Source organism: Osmerus mordax, chromosome 12 (assembly GCF_038355195.1).
Source record: "Osmerus mordax isolate fOsmMor3 chromosome 12, fOsmMor3.pri, whole genome shotgun sequence".
Classification (NCBI taxonomy): Eukaryota; Metazoa; Chordata; class Actinopteri; order Osmeriformes; family Osmeridae; genus Osmerus; species Osmerus mordax.
In genome coordinates this window covers 3530897-3552323 of record NC_090061.1, presented here as the reverse complement: position 1 = coordinate 3552323, position 21427 = coordinate 3530897, and the positions used below count along the sequence as shown (strand labels likewise).

The 21427-nt window shown below is 45.3% G+C and overlaps 1 protein-coding gene across 1 annotated transcript; it reads right to left on the bottom strand.

The window, feature by feature from the left end:
* Positions 1-8263: 8263 nt before the first annotated feature.
* npm1b (nucleophosmin 1b) lies at positions 8264-20171 on the bottom strand. Its single transcript, XM_067247545.1, has 11 exons — positions 20114-20171; positions 19746-19828; positions 19253-19372; positions 18855-18948; positions 18528-18625; positions 17898-17965; positions 17722-17797; positions 16020-16112; positions 11391-11486; positions 11221-11295; positions 8264-9390 (listed from the first exon to the last, which is right to left on the bottom strand). The coding sequence occupies exons 1-11, from the start codon at positions 20163-20165 to the stop codon at positions 9337-9339; spliced, it is 909 nt and encodes a 302-aa protein (XP_067103646.1). The 5' UTR covers positions 20166-20171; the 3' UTR covers positions 8264-9336.
* Between the last annotated feature and the right edge of the window lie 1256 nt (positions 20172-21427).

Here is a 21427-nt window from a genome sequence, read left to right as displayed (position 1 = left end):
ACGCCCCCTCAGCAGGCAGGAGGGTGACGGAGAGAGTGCCCAGAGCCTCGTCGCTTCAAGGTTTGCCTGAAGAAAAGACAGGAAGTGATTTGTAATTTGTTTCCCGACACACGTTGTTAGGATGGAGTCATTTAGGGCATCCGAGTTTCTGCCTTGAAGTCAGGGGCCTCGGAGCGAGTTTGAGTGCGAGAGCCATGGGAGTGTGTCTGATAATTAAAGCGTTTGTCCTCGACAAATCATCTCTGAACACTGTGATACACGCAGAACATATTAACATATCCATTGACTTCACTTCCTTGACGTTAATGATGATTTTCCTCCTCCAGGCTCACCAGAGGTCTTTAGTTGTCTGAAAACATAAACATAAAGCCTGATCCCTCGCGGCACGTTGCTCACATATGTTATAATTTTCAGGACTGCGTGTATTTTACACGCCTCACTAAACTCCTCTTGCCTTAATGATTCCATAACTATCACCTTTAGACAGGAGACTAATGGATTGAGGGAAAATGACCCAGAAATGTCATGATGCAGGTAAATGTGAGGCAGCCAGTCAGAACTAATTGGTCGGTTTTAATCACTGCATCTGGTATATCGGGCCATTATCTGTTTCTGCTTGATGAGTGATAACTTGGACAACACAAGATGATCTCTTGAGTTTTTGTGTTTCTGTAACCAACGCTCCCAGGCCGGAAAAATAGTTTACTTGAATCGAATTTAAATGTATTAAATGAAAGCTGAATTTTTTTTTACATTTTCAACACAATCGGAAAGTGTAATTGAAATGCACAGATTTAGTATATTCACATTTTGAAAACTTTAGGTAAGCATGTCGGTACTTAAACTTTGTAAGTATGCTTTAAGACGTGTATTGTTCTTGCTCGAGTTCTGCTGTGATGACATCATGAATTCTACAAACTGGGCGGATGTGTGAAAGTTTCTGTTCAGTGATGTCAGAGATTTTTTCGTTGGCTCCATTTTCTTGTCATTTTTCAAATTTGCATGACCCTGTAATAGTTTGTTGCATGGCTGTAATTGCAAGAAGAAGGCGCTGGTTGCAATTCAACACACAGTGCATTAGAACTAGCTTGTAGAGGACCTCTTTCACACATTTAAAAAAGACTATAAACTCAAGACTCTTGCACAGCTGCGGTAAACGCAACCCAATTCTAGTTTTTGTCCCTAGGTGAATTAGCGGATTCCACAGATAAATATTTGTGTTTTTCATTCAACGGCACATTGAAAAGGACCCCTGGAATGTTCTGTTGCTGGGGCCTCCCACGGTAGAGTCAAAAGGTGGCCCACCTAGCGCCCACCACCACCTCAACACCTCACCACACACACACACACACACTTTGATTTTAAAGTCATTACCCTAAAGTCCGAGGGTGAGAAGTATTTAGTGAGTGTTTAAAGGTAAAACCTGTCAGGGACTCGTTTCATCCCGTCTAATCAGTATCACACTGTCGCACCGAAGGGCTTCCTGGTTCGGTGTGGGTCTGGTGGGTGGTTGGGGCCTCCCCTGTGTTGGTTTCTCCTTGTCTCCCCAACGAGCTTGAGAGAGATGCTGGCTTGTTAGCCATGGGTACTGGGGAGGAATCTCTCCAGCTAGCCTCAACCTGTAGCTCCACTCTGCCTAATGGCTGACTCCAATCCATTCCCCTGTCTAGCACCTCTTTAGAAGCCGCCCGGCCTTTGTTCTGACAATACACAAGCGGCCATTCAAATGGGGGCACTCTGTAATCAGTGAAATACTAGCCTCAAGGCTTTGTAGAGGGTGGAGAGGGGTGGGGGGGGAGAAGGAGAGAGAGAGAGAGAGAGAGAGAGAGAGAGAGAGAGAGAGAGAGAGAGAGAGAGAGAGAGGGAGGGGGGGGGGAAATCCATCCATGACCAATCAACTCTAACTACCTGTCTGGCTGTTTAGCTGCAGATGTTATTTGAAAAAGGAAAAAATGTGCCCCTTCCAGATGTAGAGGTTAAGATTAAAAAGAGAACGGGCTGGTACGTCCACCCAGAAACCGTCGACTCCCAGGAAGTGCTCATGTTGTTGTTTTTTTAACTTTCTGAACACCAACTGTTTATTTTTTATAGTTATTTTACACACCCTAAATATAAATATTTTTCATGATGACAGACTCAGTCCAATCCAAGCCTTCATTTGATAATGTACTGTGTGTAAAGGGAGATGAGTTACCTTAATTTTCAGTCATGATTCCTCACCCACACTCTCCATAACAGAACGATGTTGTGGGCGATCTTCGTTAGAAGGAGACCCGGGTTTCATCCCAGTTGTACAGGAGTGGACAGCAAGTTAAGTGGAGCTTACCACCACATAGGTGGGCAATCTCCTGGGCCTTTCTGTGTGGAGTTTGCATGTTCCTCCCATGTTCACATTGGGTTCCTCTCTGAGAACGCAATGAATGCAGAGAACAAATATCCTGCTGTGAGATGAATGTCCCTTTTTAATAGTTAATACCGGAACATCATAATTGTTTTATTTTTAGAAAACAATCCTGTCGTATGTTACTTTTGTACGCTATCCTATTTTCACCGTACAACACGGAGCTTAGACAGCACATGTACATCGATCCCCCGGCAGGTTGTGATACATCTTGATAAACCCTCGCTGCGCTGATACGGTTGATCTGAAACAGCTCTGAAGGCCCCCTGCACAGCCAGACCGCATCCGAGGTGAGAAACCTCCTCACATGCAGCTTGAGGGCAGCAATCATTATTATCGTCATTTTGAAAGTGTTGGGACCTGACAAATTGCTTTGTTGAACCCTTCTGGTTTGATTGAGGCATGTTAGTGTTCTGAGCCTGGAGCCCTAAGGGCTTGCTCTGTGTCTCTGTGGGGAGAGAGGCAGGGGAGAGAGAGGCATGGGAGAGAGGAGAGAGGCAGGGGAGAGAGGAGAGGGGAGAGAGGCAGGGGAGAGAGAGGCATGGGAGAGAGGAGAGGGGAGAGAGGCAGGGGAGAGAGAGGCATGGGAGAGAGGAGAGGGGAGAGAGGCAGGGGAGAGAGAGGCATGGGAGAGAGGAGAGGGGAGAGAGGCAGGGGCAACAGGAGAGGAGAGGGAGGCAGGGGTGAGAGGTGAAGGGAGGGAGCGAGGAGAGGGGAGAGAAGAAAGGGGAGTGAGTCAGGGGAACAGAAATACCTCCGGACCTCTCAGGTTCTGGAGGGGAAATTGCTAATCAGCATGGCTTTTGCTTGAGCCTGTTTACTCCTCCGACTGCTACAACTTGATTAAACATTTGACACACTTCTTTCACATTCAAAATACCCCCGTGCTGAGTACAGTAATCATACTTCCTCAAGCTGGTCATGATAGATAGAGAGGTAGATACATAGATAAATAGATAAACAGACAGATATTGAATTCATCCCCAAATGGAAATGTCCTGGATAGCATGTTGTTCAGGAATGTCATTCAAACCACTAATTCATGCTTTCAACATCTAGGGAACCACTAAATGTAACCGTCCAATTGGAAAGTCGGACAGCAAAAGGTGACTAAAAAGAAGCGTGACCCTCACTTAGAAAATACGTTATTTTAACTCAACCTACAGAGGAGGACTAACACTTGCAAGACAAGTTTCCAGGGCCTCAGAAACACAGAGCAGAAGCAGGACCAGTCGTTCTCCACAGCTCTAATGCGGGAGGTGAAAACATCTCGTGTGTTTTAACGTGAGCCCCGTCTAGATGCTGCGTTTCCTCTGGGTGAGCTAGATCCCTGGGTTCGTGGGCAGAGGAATGCAGAGCACATCCTTGCCATAGCCAGCCACGAAGGTAATGTGTCCGCATGTTGGCGCTTGTCTGACAGACACGCCTCCCTCCTCATATTAATAACCGCAGCCCATCGCTGTACCAACGCTGTAGTTAGCGGGCTGGGGCGCTTACGGGAACAGAAATGATGTACCCCTGACCCCCCCACCCCCACACACACACATTCACCATCTCTTCCTCCGGTTAAGGATTTCACTTCCCCTAAGGGGTGTTTTGTGAAGTTGTTCTGGTTAAGAGTGCACATCCTTAGATAACCCTTGCTCTGGAGAACATCTGAAAATCTCACTTGCAGAAAGGTTTGGGAGGGATTCGCTGATCAAACTTTACAGAACGGCCTCTTTTGATGTACAGCAAACTTTGCTCGATGACACATACATTCTGGGGATTGTTGTAAAGATACTGTCAACTGTCAATGTGGTACTGTGAAAAAGAGAATCACTGACAAGGACAATGATGGCTTCCTTTCTGTCTAATATAAACATGCCATAGTGATCACTTTTCCCCCCTGAGGCTAAGTCATTGTTCCAGTTCCATTTTGAAAGCTCTCTGTGAATGCTTGAAATGTTCCCTTGATATTTTCTCCTCGTTTATTTGCCTGTATCCAGGTGATGTGCCAAACTGTCAGTTCAGCTATACGATTTCCTTATTTCCTCAAAGCAAAGGTCAAAACATCTGATGGGAGTGTGGGATGGAGAGACCACACTGTTCTTTGACGTGCTACAGAACTATGAGTAACAATACGTGTGCACTCAAGTCTGGCAGGAAATATTCAGTTTCTTGACAGTGTTTGATGAACTGTATAACCCCAATGAGCCATTGTCAGGACCTAGGTGAAGAATTAGACTATAGAGCTTTGGGAGGAGGTAGGGGAGGAAGGAGAGGAGGGGGAGGTAGAGGTTGGAGACAGGGGAGGTTGGAGAGGAGGGTGAAGTTGAAAGAGGGGGAGGTCGGGGAAGAGGGTGAGGTTACATAATCTATCACTCACAGCTCTAGTCTAAAGTCTCACACAGATACAATGATCACGCTGAGAAATCAGGAAAAATAATCCACTAAGTAACACATTTGTCATGAAAAATGTAAACATCGCACAAAGGGGTTTTTCAATCTCTGACAGCAACACCAGAACTTGAGAGATGAAAATAAATTGGTGTCATATTTCTCAAGTCCAAGATACTTCTATTTGCAAGTTCAAGTTCTGCAGGCGTCCTGACGTTTTAATGTCTCTCTCAGCTGAAAGTGAAATAAACGTGATACGACCTCAACCAAGATGACTTGTACACTTCAACCCTGCAGTGTTGAACACTATGTCATCTCTACCGCCCCCATTGGCAGTGTGGAGTCACTGCACCCTGAAAGAGCCCTGACCGTATCCAATCCCGGCGGGATCTCTTAGAAGTATTGTTATTTCCGTAGTTAGCAGACAGCCGTACCCTGGCTGACTGACATAGCTGACATTTCACCTCGTACCAATTCGTAATGGCTGCATGCTTGAGTATGTCAGGCTCACAGACACACTGGCTGCCAGGCTCTCCACCGACCAGCACTTTCTCCCATAACATTTACATTTAGTCATTTAGCAGACGCTCTTATCCACAGCGACTTACAGTAAGTACAGGGACATTCCCCCCGAGGCAAGTAGGGTGAAGTGCCTTGCCCAAGGACACAACGTCATTTGGCAGAGCCGGGAATTAAACCGGTAACCTTCAGATTACTAGCCCGACTCCCTAACCGCTCAGCCACCTGACTCTCTGTCCTTAACCTCTGTCCTCACACAACACCGGGGAGAGACACCGAGTCTAAAATAAGTACCCCTCAACAGCACATTTCTGAGGATATGAGGTAGATGGAGTGAACACAAAGCATTGGAAATGTGCTACAGTTCAAACATGTTTCTGCTTTGTTGTGGTTCAGGGCTTATTACAAGTTGTCCAGGCTGTGTTGATCGATTAGATTACATAATGGAGAGGTGCTGGTCTGAAGGAATCCGTGAAGCTTTCTGGGATATTTCTTGTAAAACGGGCTTTACAAATCAAGTTTGATTTGATGAGGAGACATCCACAGGTGCGAGGCAGCTGGGTAGTCTGTGCACGTCCTCTCTGTCCTCACAGACTGGCAGCATCCTTCCTATCCCATCACGTTCCAGATCGTGTGACAGTAAAAGGTGACATTTCCCTAATGGGTACTTTTGTTTTGTCTCGTTGGCAGGAGCGTGATGGTCAGACGTGAGTCAGGTCTGATGTCCTCGACCCTCTCCTTCCTCTTCATCTGTCACCTTCCTACTCTTCCTCATTCCGGCTCCTTCTCTATACCCTTCCTCTCTCCTTTCCTCTATCTCTCCTCTCACACCCATCTCACCATACCTCTCTGAATACCCGTATCTCCTTGTCTCTCCTTCCCTGTCTCTACCCCTCCCTCTCTCTCTCCTTCCACCTCCCCCCCCTCTCTCTCCTTCCACCTCTTCTCCCTCTCTCTCCTTCCACCTCTCCCCCCCTCCGCTCTCTCTCTCCTTCCACCTCTCCCCCCTTTCTCCTTCCACCTCTCCCCCCCTCCCCTCTCTCTCTCCTTCCAGCTCTTCTCCCTCTATCTCCTTCCACCTCTCCCCCCCTCCCCTCTCTCTCTCCTTCCAGCTCTTCTCCCTCTCTCTCCTTCCACCTCTCCCATCTCTCTCTCCTTCCACCTCTGCTCCCTCTCTCTCCTTCCACCTCTTCTCCCTCTCTCCTTCCACCTCTCCCCCCCTCCCCTCTCTTTGTCCTTCCACCTCTTCTCCCTCTCTCTCCCTCTCCCCCCTCCCCTCTCTCGTGTGTACCTCCACACAGGTCTAAATACAGAGGGGGGTTTCCAGGTGCCCAGCAGCAATCTCCTCGGACCGTGAAGCCAAGCGGCATCCTTCCACCATCGTGCCTTTCTTCTTACCTGTGCAGCACACCGACAGGAGGCTTTAGCTGTGGGGCTGAACTTGACTGCCACCAAGTGGTGACTGCTATTGATGAATATCAATAATTTTTCATAAATAATGGGGAATGCATTTAAAATTTTAGGGCTGGAATTAATGTCTGACTTAAACTCCTCTCAAGAGGATGATCCACAAATATACTTCACGGTGAGCCATAACATGACAGGCTTCTCACTTTGGAGTTCTTGGTCAATCTTTGGACTAATAACTTCTCACCCAGTTCAGCTTCTTCTTTTTTTTTGACCACCCACCAAAAGCTGAAGATGGAATTTATCAATGTTGCCCTTGACGTAATATCCACCAGCGCAACCACGATGATACATACCCTAATTAACTTGTCAAAAAGATTCATACATTCTCACTAATGCGATCCACACATCAGCATACATTATATTCCATTAGCCGGACGTGAATTATTTCTATACAGTAGCGCTATGAATGTAGTTATGCTTCTTATTGGGATGACATAGCAATCTGAACCTCAATTAGGATCCATCATTGTGTCGCCTAAATGGGGCTTCTCTGTGAAGGCCTGTGTTTGACCTTGGAGGCTGTGAGAGCCCAGTACTGACGTCTGCCAGCGCTGCTCCACTGCTGGAGCAACGAAAGATGAAGACTGTGTGAAACACAGATACTCAGCAGCAATGTAAGCATTTTTTACACAAATATCTGTACTTTCAACTTCTTACATTTTAAAGCCAGGCTCATTACTTTGGTTTTAATCTGTATTTGGTGACATGATCAATGTTATTTATTGTCATTGCATGCCTTTTTTCATTAAAACAAAAATCTAAGAACATTTTATAAAAACAAGATTATAAATAATGTTGTACTTTTTTGTGTAGTGGTGTGTGTGAAGTTTGAAAGTTTTTTGTAAATATTTTCTAAAAAAAGTTTTGAAAGGTTTCAAAAATAAAAAGGTAGATTTTTTTCAAAGGTTCAAAAATGTTTTTTGTTGTTTTTTTATTGCATATATATAAATATTTTGCAAGAAACTTTTTTGCGTTGTGTTGTGTGTGAAAAACAGTGAGTATCTGTACTTCTACTTGAGAGAAAGATGTGTGTTGCCATCTCTGGTCTTTAATATGGACTGGATGTCTCCTACCTGGCAGTGGTACTGCTCCCTCCTAATATGGAGCACATTAGTGAGGAGTTGAGGGTCAGAGTTCAGAAGAACGTTTATTAAAAGGAAGTCATGGGAGAACAAGATGGACACGCTCATATCAACAAGCCATCGATCAACATCACCCGTCAACCATCGTACGAGCACTGAAGTACTAATGACAAACACAGTGATGATCTGCTCTATTTCTATATGCGCTATTTCCATGTCGCTTTGGATAAAAGCGTCCGCAAAATGAATACAATGCTGTGATGTGTGATGTGTAAATCTTACTGAGTACTGCCTCAAGCTGTATAACCAGGGCACTGAACAGACAGCACAGGAAAACATGTGGACATCTGAGAGATGCGGTTGAACGACGACTCTCATCTAGGAGTTTAATAAACAGAAGCAAACTAATGACTAACAAAGTGAAGGTTTAATGAAAGGGGACATTTCATCAGGAATGGACTACATCTTTTAGACATTATGACAAACAAACTGGCTATGTAGCAGTAGTATATCTACTGTTAGGGACCACAGATTAACCCTCTAAGAGACAGACATTTGCCTGCACTAACAAGAGTAAAAAGACCAAACTCAAACATAAAAAAATGATATTAATAATACATTATTTCGGAATAATTCAACATACATCTATGGATATCTTGAATTAAAAACAGGCTGGGACCACAAAGGGCATTAGAACCGAGCATTCAGAATATATTCTGTATTATCCATCACCTTGGACAACAACGGCAAATTCATAACAAATCCAAACCACCACATGATCTGAAGATTGAGGGGATGAACCTTAAAGCTGCCACAAAACCATATGAAAAAATGATTATGACCGTTTACAGATAACGACATGTGCCACAGTCTCAAAGAACAAATTCAAGTTTTAGACGGATTGAACATTTTTTTTTAAATGACTCGAATCGCCACCATAGTGCAGAGAAGGTTCCCTGGAGCACTGCGTACCTGAGGTGAGATACACACAGGCAGCCTGTCACTGCAGGACAATGGTAGGAGTTAAAAGGACAGAATTCTTCTTCTGCAAATCAACATTAATCTATATAGCAAAAATACAGATTTGTGTAACTTTTTAGATCAGACTTTGTCCACATTAGGCCAAGTGTGTATTGCCTCAGTGTGTACAATCTAATTACATAACACAACGGTTCTATTCCCTTTCTTCATCTGTCTCCTTGGGATGTCAGTGTGGTTTTCAGATTAAAATCATATTTATAATGCTTACAAAGTTTTCACTTACTGATCTTAAAATGTAATTTAACAACTGCGAAAAAGCAAGAAATAATAACGTCTACAACCCAAACAAGTATGTATTTGTTCATTTCCTTAAGTCTGTTAGGAAACATAAGTAACCTTGCACTTCTGTGTCATGTGAAACCAAACACAGTGGTTCCAAACCATCCATAGCCTGATTTCACTCCTCAGTCTTCACAGATCTACTATCCACTTGGAGAATTAACCTTATTTCTTCTCTGTCTTCAAGGTTTGAACAAAGCCCCAAAGGTCCTTAACCACCTGTGAACCGGAGAGTGAGAGAGGAAGACCGAGGATGAGAGACAGAGGAGAGCGAGCGAGAAGAGAGAACAGAGAAAAAGAGGGATAGAGGGAGGGAATGAGAAAAAAAAGAGAGAAGACTAATTATAAAGCATGTAAATGACGTGTTGCATTACAGAGATGCATGACTCACTTTTACAATACCATGCTTTCACACATCTGCTTGAAGAGCAGAGAGTTTAACAGGGTGGAGGGTAGAACAGGGGGTAGAACCAGGATGTAGAACCAGGGTAGAGGGTAGAACCAGGGTGGAGGGTAGAATAGGGGTGTAGGGGGAGAAGAATGTGTAGGGTAGAACAGGGGTGTAGGGGGAGAAGAATGTGTAGGGTAGAACAGGGGTGTCGTGTAGAAGAATGTGTAGGGTAGAACAGGGGTGTCGTGTAGAAGAATGTGTAGGGTAGAACAGGGGTGTCGTGTAGAAGAATGTGTAGGGTAGAACAGGGGTGTCGTGTAGAAGAATGTGTAGGGTAGAACAGGGGTGTCGTGTAGAAGAATGTGTAGGGTAGAACAGGGGTGTCGTGTAGAAGAATGTGTAGGGTAGAACAGGGGTGTCGTGTAGAAGAATGTGTAGGGTAGAACAGGGGTGTCGTGTAGAAGAATGTGTAGGGTAGAACAGGGGTGTCGTGTAGAAGAATGTGTAGGGTAGAACAGGGGTGTCGTGTAGAAGAATGTGTAGGGTAGAACAGGGGTGTCGTGTAGAAGAATGTGTAGGGTAGAACAGGGGTGTCGTGTAGAAGAATGTGTAGGGTAGAACAGGGGTGTCGTGTAGAAGAATGTGTAGGGTAGAACAGGGGTTTGGGTGGGGGGAATAGTAAACCCTTACAGTGTGTGACGAGAGCCACAGGTCTGACACATCTTAAACTGGTCTTGTGAACTCTAAACACGTACACATATGTTTCCTACAAACATGAAAAACTAACTCCAGACCCCCTCCCCCCCCCCTCCCCCCCTTCCTGCCCCTCCCCCCCTCCTGCCCCTCCCCCCCTTCCTGCCCTCCCCCCCTCCTGCCCTCCCCCCCTCCTCCTGCCTCCCCATCCCACCACTGAGCATGATGACACAGGGCACGGGGAGGGGGGTTATGGGGTGTGATGTAGCTGGTGATTCATCTAACAAGGCTGAAGACACTGGTGTGCGTCACTGATATGCTACTTTTGGCTGAAATGATTTCAGAAAATAACACAAGAAACTTTCAAACATCAAGAAGATTTTTTGAGGACAAAACGCCCAAGCGCTTTGAAATGACCAATCTCACAATAAAGATTTTTTTATTTCGATTTTTTTTTTTACTACTGCAGGGGTCTTTGCAGTGTTACAAAATCCGTTAATCTATCTTTAAAATATATTTCTTGTGTTGGTGTAAGACCTTGAACAGGAGACTGGTACCATCCACATACCTCCTGTCCCTTCATTAGAGCTACAAAAGACACACTTGTGAGAGAACTAACCGGTAAATCAGAGGAAGACCACTGCTCGACAGCTCCACTCCCATTCTATCTCTACCGAGCTCAGAGACCTATACTGCTAACATAATTCACCTCAAACACTCACTCACTCTCTCTCTGCAACAAAGCATTAGCGGCTATTGTAAATGGACAAGCTGGACGAAAGTAATTTGTGTGAAAACATGTGGGCCTAATGCAATCATGTGGATCTGCTGTGACATCAATAGGGTGTATATCTATCAAAAGTAGGTTCTTATTAAATTAGAAAAATGCATAATTTAATAAATTATTATATTATACATCATATCACTTCATACATGATGACATTGAAAAATAATTCAATACTCACTTTTTTATCTGTGATTCTGAAAGAACTTTTAGCAAAGTTTTCAAACTTTTGCTCAGTCTTGGGTAGAGGTTTTCCCTGGTGAGAGACAGAAGGGTACAACATGTGATCCATACAACAGAACAATCTTAATTCTAAGAGAGCCATGAAAGAGTTGTTGGTTCTGATGTTACCTCTTTGGCGGCTGTTGTCAGCTTGCTCTTGACCTCAGGGAGAGAGAGAATTCCAGAAGGACCTGCCCCAGACTTCTGTTTCGCCAGCCCCATTTTCTGTAACTCAATAAAAAAATGTATGTTAATTGGGTGTTCAGTAAAGGGGATGACAGTTTACTTCCAAAAAAGTTTGGAAATTGAAAATATATTTTTTTAGTAAAAAAAGTAAAAAAACAAAACTAAAACAAAGTTTTGAAAGGGTGAAAAAAATGTTGCAGTAAAGTTCTGGAAAAAACGATTTTAATCATTTACCAACCATATATATAAAGATTTTGATATTGATTCATTTTTCATTCATTCATTGGTTTGGCAGTCCACCTGTATTACCATAATGGACAACTAGTTGACCGCGGCCCACTGGTTGGGAATCGCTGGTCTAGGGGATGATAGTCCAGGGTGTGACAGTCCAGGGGATTATAGTCTAGGGGATTATAGTCCAGGGGATGATAGTCCAGGGTATGACAGTCTAGGGGATGATAGTCCAGGGGATTATAGTCTAGGGGATTATAGTCCAGGGTATGACAGTCTAGGGGATTATAGTCCAGGGGATTACAGTCCTGGGTATGACAGTCTAGGGGATTATAGTCCAGGGTATGACAGCCTAGGGGATTATAGTCCAGGGTATGACAGTCTAGGGGATTATAGTCCAGGGGATTATAGTCCTGGGTATGACAGTCTAGGGGATTATAGTCCTGGGTATGACAGTCTAGGGGATTATAGTCCAGGGTATGACAGCCTAGGGGATGATAGTCCAGGGGATGCTAGTCTAGGAGACGATGATGGGGCCCAGAGTTGGACTGCAGCCTGTGTTAAACGATTCAGTCTGGTGGGCAGGGCTTACAAAGCCCGCGTGAGCAACTAGCTGGAAAGGGATAAAAGAAAAGAAGGACAGCAAATTCTACCCTAATTACACCACCTTTTTACAAATATGTTGGGTACAAATTATCCTTTTATTGCTTCCCAGCAGGGCAAGCCCAGACTCCGACACAGAAGACATTGAGCAACAAAGGGGCAGGGTTGTTTGTCGAGAGGAGAGAAACGTTTCTTTTTTTCACGTTGTTTTTCAGTTACTCACGCTGTCCCTTCCAGAGTAGGAAACCGAGCTGTGTGGCAGTGTTGTCTAGTTGCTTACGTTGCATAAGCACATGAAGAGGCAATAAAGTTGAAAGGATTCAAACTAGTATATATTTAGAACGATGGACATTTTTACTTTGCCCACCTTTGTGTATATATTTTCAAATAATGCTTTCAGGTGAAAAGTTGTGGGAGAGGGATTTTTTCATGAATATACATTTGAGGTCTTCCTCAAATGCTCACGGTAACACATGAACACACCAGTTTTCACATCCACAACTCCTCGCTCTGATATGCCAGAGTAGCAGAGCTCCAGGCTGAGGTTGGGGGAGAACATGGGGCTAGCAGAGCTCCAGGTACAGGTGTGAGGCTGAGGTTGGGGGAGAACATGGGGCTAGCAGAGCTCCAGGTACAGGTGTGAGGCTGAGGTTGGGGGAGAACATGGGGCTAGCAGAGCTCCAGGTACAGGTGTGAGGCTGAGGTTGGGGGAGAACATGGGGCTAGCAGAGCTCCAGGTACAGGTGTGAGGCTGAGGTTAGGGGAGAACATGGGGCTAGCAGAGCTCCAGGTACAGGTGTGAGGCTGAGGTTAGAGGAGAACATGGGGCTAGCAGAGCTACAGGTGAATCCAGCCCAGGCCAGAGCTCCTCTATTAGCGGTGTGTTTGTAACTGACGACACACGCCAAGACCATGTTTTACAACAAACATGGCTTGTCCCTACATGCCACGCCAAGCTGGAATCCGCTCCAGGTTTAAGGTCTTCATTGACGGCTGCAGGAAACAGAGATGCCTGCTTACGCTGACCTGCTTAAACTGACCTGAGTTCAGAGACTTCTGGTCACCCTTCTCCACCCCAAATCTTTCCACTTTTTGATTACAACTAAATTTGTGTTAAGAATACTTCAGTATTTACATTTTGAGGACTACTTTTCTGTAGAAAACACTGTCCAAAGAGAAATCGAGGGGTGCTTTCCAAGTACCCACAATGCACCAGACAAGTGCACTAGAAGTGCTGAAGCCTATGTGAGATAGATATGCTTTAAAGAAAGAGTGATTGTAGTAAACTTGTTGTACTTTATGTATTTTCTTAAGTCAAATGATGTCAAGTGGATACAAGCATAGGCCATAACTCCTTTGGATACCACAGTCATCTTCTCTTCCCTCTAAACATATTGTCAGCTTTTTCATTCAGATCAAAAGGTATAAAATTAGAGGACGGACACACTCTCACAAGAGACACAAGAACACACCCATACACACAGAGACAAACACACACACACTCCTCACGCCCTAAACTGGTGCATGCCTCTGGCTCCTAGCCAGGAAGCCCAGAGTATTCCGTATGGAGGGGGTGTTTCTCCCAGGGCCAGCTGTGGGTCTGGAACAGCTGATAAACACACATAGACAACTCGCTCCTACATCTGGCCCAGACACTGATTACAGATGGCACAGGACGCCCGGCTTAATCACCTGCACGCTATCATTTGATGTAATCGCTTGTCTCCGATCAGCGTTGGCTAAAACACATAGTTGTGACACTCCAGACTGGGACTACTAAGTCAGACTGGGGTAGACTGAGGTATTAAGGTAGACTGGGGTATTAAGGTAGACTGAGGTATTAAGGTAGACTGGGGTATTAAGGTAGACTGGTGTATTAAGGTAGACTGGGGTATTAAGGTAGACTGAGGTATTAAGGTAGACTGAGGTATTAAGGTAGACTGAGGTATTAAGGTAGATTGGGGTATTAAGGTAGATTGGGGTATTAAGGTAAACTTCACCTTGAAGACGTGTGGTATGTAGGTGAAGTATTAGCTCCATGGCTGACAGCAAGGCAGAAACCACAGAAAACTAGAGAGATTTACCCTGAACCCTGCACTGAACAGGCAGACAAGACACCTGTTGAGTTGGACATCAATCTGTCACCATCAGCCACCAGAAGACTCCTGTCTTTGCAGAAGAAGCCCAGGTGAAGCTAGCTAACAGCTTCACGTTACCTCAGAGTCCATCAATCACAACACTCCATTGGGAAATACCTCCGATCCACACTTCTCCCTCTCACAACCCCACAGAACAACCAGAACAGGACATTGGTCGATGGGGGAGAAACACGGTACTGGCACAGAGTTGGCCAGTCCCCTGCACTGTCTCTGTCCTCTAGGGCATCTAGGACAAAAGCTACCAGCCCCAGACATGCTCACTACTGAGGGGTAACTAGGACAACGACCTGCCCCAGACATGCCCAAGCATCAGACATCAAACGCTGCTAATGAGAGCAATTGGGAGGAGGTGTGTCCAGGAAGTGAGGGGTGTAAGGGGTGGGGAGAGGTGGGAGGGGGTCAGGAGGGGGAGGGAGATGAGGGGTTCGGGACTAGGTGTGGTGGGGAGTTTAACTGACGTCAGGTTTAGGGTCGTTGCCCACCGGATAATCCCCACGAGCATTTTAACAACCAGCATTGTAGCGGCAGGACAGCGGCCGTTACAGAATTAGCGCTCGCACACACCCTGAGGGACTCCCCTCTGCGTAAGGCACGCAGGGTCAAAGGTTAACTCCTGCTGTGCTCACAGGTCAGGGGTGTTTGCTCAGCGGAGGGAGAGGTCAACCCTAGGGTTCGTAAGGACGTCGTCCGACACATTCCACCTGAGAAATTAACGATCGCTTTGAGCTAATTGCTGCTGAGATTCACCACATTCTTTGAAGAGTTGAAGAGAGTCATGCTGGCTGGTGCTCTCACATGGACCTTGAGGTGAAGAGTTCTCAGTAAAAAGTCGATCATGTACTGTACGTCTTCCCTTTAAGTTATTCCATGACCGTGCATTGATGATAGGAATATTAAAAGGTATTTTTCAAAACGTTTTCGAATAATACTCTCGTAACAACTACGTTTTAAACACAAGAAATGTTTGGTCTTATCCTGACGTTTCTATACATTTCACTCTCTGAACAGTTTCACAGAGGAAAACTGGAGGGAGAAACAACTGTTTCTAACTCCGTTTATTTTATAGAGCACTGCAACCTTCCATCTACACTGGCCGACAGACACCATGTGGTTTTAAGGACTTTGTTTTTACGACCAGGCCACAAATCAGCTTTTAAACTGGTCTGGGGATTGCCTAACCACAAACAAGTCTTTTGAATCCTTGTATGCATTCTAAGCTCTAAAGTACATTGTGGAATCACATGACCTTTTCCCGCAGAATGAAAACGCAACCATTTATACGCCAACGGAAACCTTCTACAAAGGGTTACCTTCCGTAAATAGCTTCAGCCAATCACTGACTCTACCTTTCCTGTATATATATTTCTATTTTATACAATATGAACTCTTTGTATTCTGAAAGAGTTCTGTTAAGCACTATACGTTGCCCATGCCACTAACAGACAACAGGTGAGAGGTAAGGAGAGAGCCTGCTCCATCACCCCCCACCCCCAACACCGGTCACCTGATATCCTGTGAACAGCTGTGGTGTTTCCTTCCACCTGAAGCTCACAGGTAAGGAGGGCCTCAGAGCTCCTACCTTGGCCTGGGGTGTAGCAGCCGAGCCTGGTGTTCCTGGAGAGCCGTTCTGCTTCGAAGGACCTTTAGGCTTCTTCCCCAAAGGCTCTGTGCTCTGTGGGACAAAGGAATATCATGTGACACACCAGGAACAGGAAGTCCGAAAAAAGTTAACTTGTTAACATCATTTTCCTAACCCCGGATGGATGGATGGATAGGTAGAGAGATAGGTAGAGAGATAGGTAGGTAGATGGGTAGATGGGGGAGGGTGTAATGGAGGTATAAGGGAGTGTGTGTGTGTGTATGTGTGTGTGTGTGTGTGTGTGTGTATGTGTATGTGTGAAAGAGGGAGAGAGAGAGCACGTGTGTGAGATAAAGAGAGATTAAGTGCGACAATGGGGGAGAAAATGTGTGAGAGGGAGGCAGAGTGTGTGAGAGAGGGAGGGAGGGAGAGCGAGTGTGTATGAGAGAGGTAGAGTGTGTGTGAGAGAGGTAGAGTGTGTGTGAGAGAGGAAGAGAGAGTGTGTGAAAGAGAGGAAGAGATTGTGTTTGACAACAGGAGAGAGTGTGTGTGACAGAGGTAGAGTCTTTGTGTCACAGAGGGACAGGAGAAGTGTGCGAGAGAGTGTGTGGTTAGGGTTAGACCCTAACCCCAGGACAGAGAGGGGGGGAGGAGGGGGAGGATGGGGGAAGAGGCACAGTCATGTTCCAGGTATGTCTGTCTGCCCTGCTTTGATCTCTGCTTGGCACAGCTCACACATGGACGCTGTCTTTCAAATCACAACCAGGCAGGCACACACATCCAAACACAGCCTTACACGCCCATACACACACACAAACACAGCCGTACACACACACACACAAACACAGCCGTACACACACAAACATAGTCTCACACGAACAATGTTCAAAGACGAGGCCAGGTGCAACGGGGGACTTTCTCACAACAGATGAGAGAGAGAGAGAGAGAGAGAGAGAGGGAGAGAGGTAGAGAGAGAGAGAGAGAGAGAGAGAGAGAGAGAGAGAGAGAGAGAGAGAGAGAGAGAGAGAGAGAGAGAGGAGGGATGAAGAGAGGATGAGAAGAAGGGCCTGGCAGTGGAGGAGGGAGCAGAACGTGGATGCATCAAGGAAACGGGAGAGGAAGTAGGATATTTTCCCATCCCTAGACGTGTCTGTGTGTGTGTGTGTGTGTGTGTGTTGCCCCATCACAGCCTGTCTGCTGTTGCATGCAGCCCAGCCCAGCCTGAGAGAGCCGGGGTGCATTCAGGTAGATTACAGAGGAGGAATACAATCATTATACCACCAGACCCTGTGGTTTAGGCTCTGAAACCAGGTGGGGGAGAGCAGGAGCTAGATGACAATGTGTGGTGCGTGTCTCAAAATGGCGGGCGGTCATACGGTTCAGAGGCTCAAAGCACCTCGTCTAATGCGACGAAAATAAACGATCATCTCAATAAATGAATTTCCAAATTAAACATCACGTGTATGAACAAGGGTTAAGACTGTCAAATACCTTTAAATTAAACACGACACCTGGTCATTAGTACCACTGCAGTGCTACTAAATAAAATAAATGTTGAGAACTGTACAAAATTAAAATATGAAAGCTGAAATAACCAACACAATAACATGACAAACTGTACATTGTTGATGAAGTCATATACCCACTAACTATTCCTTGTCTGACCTGCCATCTAGTGGCGGTGTTAGAGATGACGCCTCACCTTTTTGACGGGTTTGGCAGTGTTCTTCTGCATTTTCACACCCTTCTCCTCTTCATCACTGTCCTCGTCATCATCACTGTAAACACCAAACCATGGAAACGTATGCTCCGTTTAAAGAACTCTCTGCCAATCTTCAAACAATGTGGACACTACCGCTGCGATGAGGAGAACCCTACTCGTCATCATCTTCCTCGCTGTCGTCATCATCATCATCATCATCGTCAGATTCCATTTTCATTTTTTTCTGGAAGGCAAAGTGGACATCTGCATTGTCAGCACCCATCCCACACAGGACCCAACCCCAGACCCAGTCTGGGAGGCTGAACAGACTGCACTGTGTGATAACACGATAGCACTGCACAGTATGATAACACGATAGCACTGCACAGTATGATAACACGATAGCACTGCACAGTATGATAACACGATAGCACTGCACTGTGTGATAACACGATAGCACTGCACTATTTGATAACACGATAACACTGCACAGTATGATAACACGATAGCACTGCACTGTGTGATAACACGATAGCACTGCACTGTGTGATAACACGATAGCACTGCACTGTGTGATAAGACGATAGCACTGCACAGTATGATAACACGATAACACTGCACAGTATGATAACACGACAACACACTGTATAGTGTAATAGCCTGATAGGACCTACATATGGTGACGGCACAGTAATATAATACATTGTGTGATGACACACTGCTCAGAGCAGCAACGTGATGATAAGCGTGTGTCATGACATTAAGACCAGGGCTGCTCTAACAGGAAGTGCAGCGGCGTTCCTCACCGGGGCGGGTCTCTTCCCTGACGCCAGGCTGGACGGCCTCTTCACTGGAGACGAGTTGTTCTCCTCTTCCTCCTCCTCCTCCTCAGAGTCTCTCACACCTGAGGGGCAGAGCAGGTATATATACTGAGACTGGTGAGACAGGGTCACTACACTGGGACTGACAGACAGGTCACAGCTGAGGGTGAGACAGGGTCACTACACTGGGACTGACAGACAGGTCAGAGCTGAGGGTGAGACAGGAGAGAAGTCCAGAACCGCTTCAGAACCAGTCCAGAACCGGTTCAGAACCAGTCCAGAACGTACATGCAACAGTTAGTGGTTACTCACTGACGAAGTGCTGTCCGCTGATATAGACGGGGCCACCGCCGGACTGGAGACGAAATGTTACCGGAGGAGTGATCTCGAATCCTCCTAAACTCAGCTGCGTCACGAGGGGGAAATAACACAGAATTACATTGACATTGCCGACATGCGATTCATTCAGCAGACACTTTCATCCAAACATACACACACAGTGCATGTAGAAAGTCCTTCTAGATGAGTCCATTAATAGTAGGTTATGATCTAAAGTTGAACCCTTGCTCTGCAGAAAGCAGCACATTTGAAAACTGAGGTAATGATCAGTCTGGTTCAAACCTTCCTACATCTCAGATGCAGTCAGGTTTTCAGTTTAAAGCAAGCCGAGAGAAACGTCTAGAGCACCAGATGATCCAGGATCCACTTACACTGGGAAGGACAGAAGGCTTTAAGACAGCGAGGGGGACTCTGGCAGTCTTTCCGTCGTATGTGACCCCCTCTATCTCCACCGTGTGGAACTGGTCGTCTGCATCAGCGCCCAGACACACCTGCAACACCAACACAGCTGTTTCCTCCAGGCCTGTGTGTTCCTTCCTGCTGGAACATGCCACCCCTGACAGCTAACTCTGCCCACAGCATGTGCCACTTGCTTTCAAATAGAAGCAACGATTCCAAATGAAAATATGAAAGATTAGATTATTTTAAAGACGTTCATCTGAATGGGGTCGTATGTCATAGAACAAACTGGGTTTTTTCTTTTGATTAGGTTATTCTTTCAAATGTGAGACACGTAAAAATCGGCAGATGTGTAACAAAATATGGATGAATGGAGTTCAATCAATGTCATACTTTATAACGTTATGCTATTAGATGTTGCACTGTACTAAACTGCATCGGGATAAGAATCGTTTTTAATCTTACTGCTTTGAGTGACAGCTGATGGTCCGCATCAACATCTTCCACCTCCACTCTGAACTCCTTTTTGTCCGATTTGAGTGTACAACCTACAGTGAACAGATAACAACGTAAGTACTATAAAATACAGAGTACTATCAACAATTTTAAAACGAGCTGTTTCATTTGACAGCTAGCTGACTGGGTTTTTTAGCTTGCAGATTGATTGCTAGCTAACGCGTATTTGGCGCGAGTTCGGGTATTAAGACTATCGAAAGCTACAGTATAGTGATTTCAGATGGATATCTGACTGCTGACTTTGAATGGTGCGAATATTTGGCAAATAATTATGGTTGTGCACTAAATTGGAAGTGTGTCAGGAGAGACGTGCTCACCAAATAAATAAATTTGAGGTCTGCTCAAATCTGGTATGTTGTCCTCCGCCATCTTTACTCGTATTTTTGTATTCTTCTTCTACTACATCTTTGTTTTACGGTGGTTGGTTTCCGACTTATTTGTATACTACCGCCACCTTGTGTTCTGGAGTGTGCATCAGACAAATCCCTCGCTTAACACGCAAACACGTAGCTATACCTTCAGTTCCACAAAGTTTATTGACACACCGGTTAAATCAATGGATTATCTTAGAAGGGATTGCTGAAATAGCATGTCTACTTGCACAATGTAGTGTGAAGTTCATCCTTTTACAAACGACACGTCTGTTTACTTCCGGTCAACTCAACAGTTCCCCACGCGTCCAACCTCAATGATCACTGAACACAGCTAATTTGATTATCACTGTTAGCTTGTGCATACTGTTAGCTAATAGTATTTACCGATCGTTTTAGAATACTGTTTTCGATCATCAGAAAAGAGAAAGACCAGTGGCTAACTGCACAAATCAGACGGACAAGAACGTGGATGGCGAGGGTGGAATGGATGTGTCCTGTAACCACGACTACTGTACAGTCCCCGAGCCTACTGCAGTTGACCTGTCTTTCAGGGCGGGGGGTGAAATGGAGGAAGAAATCCAAAAACTGCGGAAGCAGGTAGAGTACCATTCCAAACAGTAGCCTAATTGTTTTTGCTTCTTTCACTAAATGTCCACTAGAGGGCGGTTTCGTATTGTCGTAAAAAAATCTTTTTACAAGTGCTAGCATAAATCTGTTTAGACCGTGCATTTAAAATAACAATAAAGGAACAATACAATAATATAGCCTATTGTTCATTATGAAAAAATCAGGAACGTGTTACACTATTGTTTGTTTTTTCTTTGTATGGGTCAACCACAGTTGATTTAATTCATAACCGTTCAAGCTGCTCCATAGTGAAAAATGACTTTGGCTCCTAAGAGCCAACAAAGACCCTTCCACTTTAAAAGTGACTGACCCATTTCAAACCGTAAGTGTTGCGCAAAGAGATGTCAGTAGTATTACTACACATCTAAAGAGAATGGCTAGGCTGCATGCATGCGTGAAACCGCTCCAGGTTGAAGTATTGTTTGTGTAGGCGAAGGCCGCTCTGGCTTGTTTCAAAAGCCTTTCCTTTCAGGTGATACGTGGTCTTCGCTCTGCACTCAATCAACGCCGATTCCTCCCGGCGCTCTTTGAGACATGTCGGCACTATCAGGTTGCACTGAATGAATAACCGAATACAAAGGCTACTGGGACTGACATTATGACATAAAATCATAATGACTGGCATTTTCC

Excerpts from the sequence above, each read along its gene's own strand:
- npm1b (XM_067247545.1), bottom strand. The coding sequence starts at position 20,165 with ATGGCGGAGGACAACATACCAGATTTGAGCAGACCTCAAATTTATTTA. Across the intron at positions 11,487-16,019 it reads CTGCTACACCCCAGGCCAAG|AAAATGGGGCTGGCGAAACA; the intron begins GTAGGAGCTCTG and ends ATTGAGTTACAG. Across the intron at positions 9,391-11,220 it reads TCAGAATCACAGATAAAAAA|GTGGTTAAGGACCTTTGGGG; the intron begins GTGAGTATTGAA and ends TCCGGTTCACAG.